The 8985-nt window shown below is 39.5% G+C and overlaps 1 protein-coding gene across 1 annotated transcript in view; it reads left to right on the top strand.

Annotated features, from left to right (window-relative positions):
• Positions 1 to 943: 943 nt before the first annotated feature.
• Positions 944 to 8985, top strand: part of TRPC7 (transient receptor potential cation channel subfamily C member 7) — a 73712-nt gene continuing 65670 nt past the window's right edge. The window contains exon 1 of the mRNA XM_075715162.1: positions 944 to 1714. Within this exon, the coding sequence (XP_075571277.1) occupies positions 962 to 1714 (753 nt within the window). The 5' untranslated portion in view covers positions 944 to 961. The remainder of the gene's footprint in view (positions 1715 to 8985) is intronic.

The following is an 8985-nucleotide window of genomic DNA, read 5'->3' as shown; positions in this document are numbered from 1 at the left end:
GGGGATTCCAGAGAAGGTAGGATAAGAATAGTATTTCTTCATCCCACCAACTCCAAGTGAAGGCATTTCAGCCACACAATCAGTGGGGAAACTAATGACCCTTTCTGATCTGCCTTCTGTTTGTTGTCAGATACCCGTGTTCTTGTCATTCTGCAGCAGCTGTCTGAAAGATGCTTACTGGGGAGCGATGTGACACTAAACCAGGAGTTATCCCTTTGTTTTACAAGACTGGCCCCTGGATTTGCGTACTTGCGTTTAAAGTAGCTGCCAACTGTATTTCAGTGAGAAAATTAGACAGTCGTTTATCAAACTGCTTTAGATCAGGAAACAGAAAAATCATATTATGTAGCATGAAAAAAGCAGTGAATAAATAGGTGGTTTGCTTGTACCAGCTGAATCTTAGCAGAATATGCAAAATATTTATCCTTGTTAGTGTGTGTTTAAAATTAGAAGCATGCTTTTTAACTTTATGGAACATAGTTTATTGGCCTGATGCAAGGTCTATTGGCATGGGGAGTCCTGCAAACTTTCTTTAGCTTGCTTGCCTTGTGCCCTCAAGGATAAAACTCAAGAAGAGTAATTAGGAAAACCATTATGTTGTGGATATTATTCCTAACTACTGTGTAATGAAGTTCTAAACAATAAAAATGGAAAACAATGTGTTCACACTTTTTTTTTGTTTGTTTCTCAAGTTAAGAATGTGCTGTGTACACTTGCTGAAATAGAGAAGGGTGTACAAGTCAGAAGAGAACTTGTCTGTCGTTCAGAAAAGTAATCTTCTTTATTCCACATGTATCCTAAATGATTTTAAACAACTGGCCCAAATCATAAAAAACTAGCAAGATCTGATCATAAGGAGACATTTCTTACCTTATTTCAGTTTACTTGAGACTATGACTCTCCAAGAATATAACCAACCTTTCTGGTTTTCTGCAGGTTGAGAAACGGCAATTATAAAAACATGCATCGAAGGCACACAACCCTTCGGGAGAAGGGCCGGAGGCAAGCCATCCGGGGCCCAGCCTACATGTTCAATGAGAAAGGCACCAGCCTGACTGCAGAAGAGGAACGTTTTCTCGATTCTGCAGAATATGGCAACATTCCTGTTGTGCGAAAAATGCTGGAGGAATCCAAAACCTTGAACTTTAATTGTGTCGATTATATGGGACAAAATGCCCTGCAGTTAGCTGTAGGGAATGAGCATCTGGAAGTGACAGAGCTCCTCCTCAAAAAGGAGAATCTCGCTCGAGTTGGAGACGCGCTTTTGTTAGCCATCAGTAAAGGATATGTGCGCATTGTAGAAGCAATATTGAACCACCCAGCCTTTGCACAAGGACAGCGTCTCACACTCAGCCCCCTTGAGCAGGAACTGAGAGATGATGATTTTTATGCCTACGATGAAGATGGAACTCGGTTCTCCCATGACATTACACCTATCATACTTGCTGCCCACTGCCAGGAGTATGAAATTGTTCACATCTTGCTTCTAAAAGGCGCACGGATTGAAAGGCCACATGACTATTTTTGCAAGTGCAATGAATGTATTGAGAAGCAGAGGAAAGATTCCTTTAGTCACTCTCGATCGAGAATGAACGCCTACAAAGGATTAGCCAGCGCTGCTTATTTGTCTCTTTCCAGCGAAGACCCTGTCCTTACTGCTTTAGAGCTAAGCAATGAATTGGCCAGACTAGCCAACATTGAAACTGAATTTAAGGTAATTTACCACTGTGCCTTTTCCTTGGGCTGAATGTGTTCATGGTACTGTACGTTTTACAGGTTTGATCAAGTCTCGGTTTGCCATTTGAGAGGGTGGGGGAGGAAACAGAAGCTACAGAAACTGCCAGATGTGTTAACTACACATATATTCAGATCACTGTGCATTCTCCAGTTAACAAATATTTGGAGCTGAATACTGCATATCACAGCAGAGCCATCCTTACTTGGAGTTTTTATGTTGCACATTGTGATTGCTTAGAATCTCTAGTTTGTGGCAAGAAAAAAAATTAGATTATTACAAAAATGGAGACTTATTTTTTGTAAGAAAGGTAAGTCTTTTTAATTGAGCAATCTATTTTAGAGGCAGAGCTCTAGAGGTTGGTTAGATGGCTTAAGAATCCAGTATATCTAGTTCTATTACAATGATAGAAGTAATAAATTAAGCAATTTTGGTTCTCCGTAAAATAATTTAAATTGCATTGCATCTTAATGGTTTTGTACTGCATCTGTATATGATGAATTTCATGAACAAGGAGGAGACAAATGATCAAGAGATTGTTATGAATATGCCAAACATAACAGTGGAACTTGCAGAACTCTCTTACAAGTTATTCAAGATTGCCATTATCATAATGAGTTTGTAAATGTCCAATGTCATTTGTGTTATTTCTCTAAGTCACTTACATGACATAAATAGCATTATCTCCCTTTCTAAAATAAATTAGTAATGAAAAAACCTAATTTTCAGTGGCTCAGTCATCAACATAAGACTGCTTTCTGACTTACGACTACTGTGCAGCTAGAATCATTATCAGTGACACTGGGGTAATAAAATCTATGTTGTGAGTAAACCGGGGTAGGATGCCTGCCAGGAATCCATTATTTTTAATTTAGAAAACTACTGAAGTGTTAAAGTATCCATTTCAGGATTTGTAGCTATATGCTCTCCAATTTAAAACTGAGAAGAAAGCACGTTCTCAGGCTATTGCCTTTGAAACTCCATAGCAAGTCTCAAACAGGAAAAAAAAATACCCAAACCACTGAGCTCTTTTGGCAATGAAATTGGGGCAAAATCTTGCAAACTCTTTTTACCCGTGTGAATCAGAATTGCAAGGGCACAATAACTTAAAAAGGAGTTTTTACTTGTGTGGCATTCAGTTTCAGTGAAGCAACCTCATTGTGTTCAGTGAATCTGGCTGCTTGAGTGAGGGTTACTCCAGTGCGAAAGCGCTGTGCGCTCACACCCACAGTTAACAACATTAATATCTCATTAATGTTCCAGCTTCTTTTCAGTAGAAAAATGTATATTGTGTGGAGCATGAGCAGCCTCAGTATTGCATGCCTGTCAGTTCTGATAACACCTATTTCTACCAGAATCCCCCCTTTTGTTCATAGAGCTGCCAGCAAGGTCTAGACTGGCCCTGGCAGGTACATGAATCCTCCAGGAGCAACCGAGCAATCTGATGTTAAATAGTCTCGTGGTGGTTATATCTCCCCAGCACTGGCAAATGGATGCGAGTTAAATCAATACCAGAAAAATAATTAGAAACCCTTTGACAACTTATTGTATTTCCAGGAAGGCTTTCCAATTTCATTGCCGTGTTGGAAGGTTCTGTGCTAGACACATCTACATACGTTAGTGAGGTACTTCAGAAATACACATACCGCTAGTTTGCTTCAAAGTTGTCCCGTTCCTTTGGTATAGTAATACTTCCAGAAATAAGAAACACCTCAAGATTATAATGTATTCTCGCTGTAGGAAAAAAAAATCAGATGTATGTAATTATGCAAAAATATTTATTCTTATTAACATAATCAGTGTGATGTGGAATAGGGTATTAATAAAGCAGTAGGGGTTTTTTTCACAGAACATGACATTTTGAGAATTCATTTCTAGAAAAGAATGCAATTGCTGAAAATGTATTTAAGGAGTCCACAAATAATGAAAATTTATGAAATCAGACAAGCTCCAGAGAACTTTTTTTCACGTCTTAAAATAATACTTTCCCCAAATTTTTACTTTTTATTGCTAAAGTTCTTTAATTACCATTGGTGCTTAACAGATTTATAAAATTATCACTTGGGATTATTTCAGAATAGTTATTTATATGCAATCTTAGCAATACAGTTTTCAGGAGGTACAAAAAGTCCTTGAAATGGAAGGACATGAGTAAGATTTTAATAATGTAGGTGGACAAATAGTAATTAAGGGTTAGATAACCTACCTCTGAAGAAACTCCTAGCAAGAGCTAATTAAAATATAAATGCAGTGCCTCTCACCTGCTGCTTGCTGCCCTAAATCTCTTATGCAATAGCGCTGTTCAGCACATCAGACTGAGGAGCCGGTACATGCAGTATGTTTTTAGAGAACACGAAATTTTAGGTGAGTTGCCTCTTTGTATAGATATGAAAGGTGAAACAAAACAGCAACGTGAACAATTTTAAAGGAGAGAAGTTGCATTAGCTGTGGTTGGCCACAGTTTGAGAGAGGTTCCAATGAAGACTACTAAGTGAAAAAAATTTTATCCATTCTTTACAGCAGCAGAAGCTGAATAGATGTTCTCACCCTAAATTGTTAAGATCCAGTCATACACTGCAGTTCTTATGAAATGTCTTCGCATAGGCATCGCACATCACAAAGTAGTATGGGAGTGCTATTAAGATGAAAATGGGAGTCTGGACGTACGCTAGGTCACTCTGCTGGCCTTTAGCAGCTTTTCTGTTGACGGATCAACAGGTCTTTAATTGCAAGAGTAGACATTCTGGCTATCAGTCTGGAGTGGATATCCTGCCCTATTGAACTCCTTTCTCGATGTATTCATTTTGGCTCAAAAGCAAGGCCAAGACAGTCAGCTGCTATGTGGCTTCCCACATGCTGAAGAGAATAATAGGAGCGGAGGCTTGGAGCTGGAAGAAAGAGGGAAGCTGTCAGAGCTGATCAATGCCGATGGTTTTACTGGAGCAGATACTCTATCGGGGTAAATCAGTGCTTTTTCACGGAAGCTTAGATGAGAATCTGTCCCAGTATTTAGAACAAATCTATAGTTTGGGTCAATGTTGCTGTGCCATTATTTCAAGCAAATGTCAGTAGTGCTTATTGATGGGGGGGGGGGGGAGGAGAATAATGTTACATTCACACAGAAATAATTTCATTTTTTCCCTTAAATTCCCTAGTGTCAAAGTCTTGCCAAAAAAGTTTATTAATGGGAGAAAACAAATTGCTTTGAAAAATGTAGTCCAGAAGTCTAAAAATAAATAATCCATCCCAAAAAATCCCTCTTCCCTAAAATAAGATGAAAAATATTGAACTGGTGGTTTCTACTGATACTAGCAATGTGATTACATTAAATGTCCTGGCAAGAAACCCCTCAGAGGTGGATTCTTGAAATTTTGGAAAAGTACACATCAGAGCCACTGTGCGTTTTTGCAGGTCTTAATGCAATGACAGCCTTCCATAGTGGAGGAAGCCTAAGTTGAAAAAACAACCTTAACTCAGTGCCTTGCCATTTTTGTATATCCCGTCTGAAAGCTCAAAATTAAGAACCAGTTCATGACTCTCTCATTCTTTCCAGTTTTCGTTTTGTGTTTAAAAAAAAAAAAAAATCAACATCCCCTGGAGGAAGGGCAGTACATATCAGGGGCCTGGTTTAGTCCACTGGATTAGACCCTTGGTCTGTATTGCCCTTGGAAAGAGAGAGAAAGAGAAGAGAGCCTTCCTCCCTTTGGGGACTAGAGGGATCCTCATTCTGCTAGGCTGAAGTTATTTGTTTTCTCCCTCAAAACTGCTTCACATTTTAATCGCTGGCCTAATGGCTGCTTTCCACCCTTCCTGGAAAACTGCAAAGCACATTCATTTTGTCCTATATTTCTGTTTTATTTTTACGTTTGATTTTTAATGGAAAGAAATGCCTCAGTTTCCCACCCAGTTGTGTCTGCAGAAGCAAGGTCATTACTGAAATGCCACCTTGGAATTTAGGTATATTATAGCTTAATACCTCCCAATCAGTTTGTATATATCTCATATTGCGTTAAGATGTTTTACAGCTTCTACGCAGAGCTGAGTGTTAAACACAGCTGACTGTAAAAGGAGATGTTAACCATCTGAAGCTACTGGGCCATGTTGTGCTTTTACTCAAATTGAAAAAAAATCTGTGTATCCTCCCATTTCTTTCAAAGTTGGCAGACCGTGGGCCTGAGTCATAAAGCAAATAATCCTTCTCTCATCTACCAGTCTATTCTGTTTGTTTTGCTCATGCAAGTAAGCTTGATGTCACTTCCAGTGTGAATTGTAGCCAGGATTTGTCTATATGAACAAGCCATCACCCATGAGCCAGGCTGATGAGAGCTGCTCTCCTCTTTGGTCCAGAGAAACCGATCTTCCTCATGTCACCTTGGTGTGAAACCGTATGTAGATGTCTTCACAGTTACCAGCTGTCCTCAGCCAGGTGACTCATTTCTAAGACTGGAACATTAAAAGCAGATTCAACAGACTCATTTTTATATGTCCATCGAACCCCTTGGGAGATTACATTTCTAGCAAACCGTCTGCAGGAAATGCCTTTGCAACTGTCTTTAACAGCAGCATTAGGTTTAATATTACAATACATATCCTGGAGAAGGTGAGTAAAATGCAGAATAATATCTCTGTTCACTATTTTTTAAAGCTGTGAACGTGCATTCCGGTTTCTGGTGAGATCCCACCCAGGTCTGTTTTACAGCCTTGCACACTCTTAAATTAGACTACATGCTTGTGTATGTCAGGAAACATCCTCGTGATGAAGACAATCAGCCAATTCATTCCATTTAGTAATCCAGACAAATTAAATTACAGAATCGCAAAGGAGGCTATCAAAAGATCTCACCAACCATAAGTGGCAAATAAGATCTCAGCTCCTGTTGATGAAAATGCTACTGAAGGCATGATCAAAGCCACCACCTGGAAGACATATGGTGCGTGGTCTTTGTTTATCAATCCTACCAACATTGTCAGTTCATTTACTACAGCGCAACATGTTTTGTTTCTAAATTACATGCTTCTTGCTGTCACTTTTCTTTTAACTGTTGCCCTTTCTCTAAAAAAAAACATTGGGGTCCAAAACCAGATCCTAGCTGCGAGGCTGCTCTTGTGTGCAGGTGAGCATCATGTCCAAGCTCAGCGGGCTGATGGACTGCAAGTGGCTGCTGTGCTCTTTGCGGGGAGTGACTGCTTGTGTGGCAGCAAGTCAAGTGTGTCCATGCCTACAGAGATATGCCTGCTAGGAACTGCTTGTTGTTCTGTTGGGGCTGCAGTAATGCAAAACAGCTGAGGCTCAAATCCCTAAATTCTCATCATGCCGGAAGAGTGGTAAAACAGCCCTGGAGACTCAACGACTTATATCTGTTAGGGATGCTCTGGCACTCCTGCAGCACAGCTCTTGCTCCAGTAAGTCAGTCCCACCTTTTTTCTGCCTAAATATAAATTGTTAACTTCACAGGATGTGCTTGGCCTAAACTTCTTAAGAGAAATGACCTTATAAATTTTCTGTCTTTTTGGCTTTATCTCTGCAAATGAGGAATGGGGACCAGACCCTGCACTTTGCGGATGACGCTGTACTGCTGTTGCGAAGTAATAAGCGCTGGCATATCTGGTTATATCTGGCTCAGAAGCTGCAGCTTTTCAGGTTTGGGGGCTCTGCAGTATTGAAGACGACCTCCTGACCTCTTCATTTCTCAGGCCATCTGCAAGTCGTGGGCATTGCTGAGAATAAATACATCAGAGATTGGAAACTGCTTCCTTTCCCCATATTCATTGCTAAATTGGGTGAAATTTGATTTAACGAAAGAAGTCTAGCTCTTCAAATACAAAATAAATAGGGGGTTTTATTTTAAAATTTGTAAGAAAATAAGAGGGGATGGCAAAATACAGAGAGAAAATAAGATATAAAAATTATGTGAAGGCCTAAGAAAACTTGGAAAGAAGAGCTGACTGTAAAAGTTGAACTCTGTGGTCCCAACTGGGAAACATTTTAGCACGAAAAATACATGCTGCATGGAGTTAAAAAAAAAAAATCATTATTAGACTATTGCTTGTGATAAAGTGAGTGATAAAAAAATAGGAAAGGGCAGAAAACATTGGGAAACAAAATAGTAGGAAGGGGAAATATTTTGTGAGAATGGAGGATAGCAGCGAACTTGGAAAGAGAAAAATTCTTGAAAACCATCAGGCTGTAAACCAGTAAGACTGCACTTAGAAACTTTGCTTTCTACCCAAACTGAACAAACTCTCAGACTTGTTTGTTCTCAGGACTGACTGATTGGAGATAGCCTCTGAAGCTCATCTCCCATTAAAAAAAAAAGAGATTGTCATGGGAACCTCCCTAATTAGACTCTTGAGCACTCTTGTAAATCAATCACTCAATTTTGCTGCTCTGACCCATTCTTCCTTAAGTGATCCTTTTATCCTTTCATAATCTCTTGCCTCAACATACTCTCTGGCAGATGTCTTGCTTCTGATATGTTTGGAAACACCCTTTATGAGTCATATTTGTTATTTCAGCAAGATGCTCTCTGAGGCTTTAGTGTTCTTATCTGGCCTTACTTCAGGTTTTAATTTAATTTTCTAGAATTCCTGTTCTTTTCTATCTTTTTCTTCCAGTCAGGACTTACACTTTTAAAAAAGATGTCTTTTTACTTGTGCAACTTACTTTTTTTCTGCTGTTTCACTTTGCTGGGTTTTTAGGAAAAGAAGACAGAAGGGAGTTTCAGAAATCTGGCTTGGTAGGCAGAATAGATTCACTCCCTTTTACTACTGTTTTTACTTTCTCCTGCACAAGTATCGTCAATCTTACCTAGTTCCTGATTTGAAAATTAAGCATCACAACTATAAATAGTTTTGAGTATGTGAGCGGCCACTGTTCCCAAGTGATTGTCTCCTCCAGCAGGTCCTGTATGCAGCTGTGAAGCAACTGCTATTTCTCCACCTGTGAGTTTCCTGAAAACCTCTCCAAAATGCAGCTGCTTGGGAGTGAAAACCACCTCTTCCCATTGCATCCCTTTCTTCTGCTACCTCTCTGACTCTCATTGCTATATTTCTAATTGGGAGAGCAGGCTACTGGGTTATTCAGCTTTATCCCAAATTAGAATCATAGAATAGAATCATAGAATCGTTTAGGTTGGAAAAGGCCTTTAAGATCATCCAGTCCAACCATTAACCTAACGTTACCAAGTCCACACTAAACCAATTAAGGGTAGACTAGACTAAACCATGTCCCAGAGTGCCACATCTACCCG

The sequence above is a fragment of the Pelecanus crispus genome, chromosome 8 (assembly GCF_030463565.1).
Source record: "Pelecanus crispus isolate bPelCri1 chromosome 8, bPelCri1.pri, whole genome shotgun sequence".
In the NCBI taxonomy this organism is placed as follows: domain Eukaryota; kingdom Metazoa; phylum Chordata; class Aves; order Pelecaniformes; family Pelecanidae; genus Pelecanus; species Pelecanus crispus.
The sequence above is the reverse complement of the archived record's forward strand: the minus strand, read 5'-3'. Positions and strand labels throughout refer to the sequence as shown.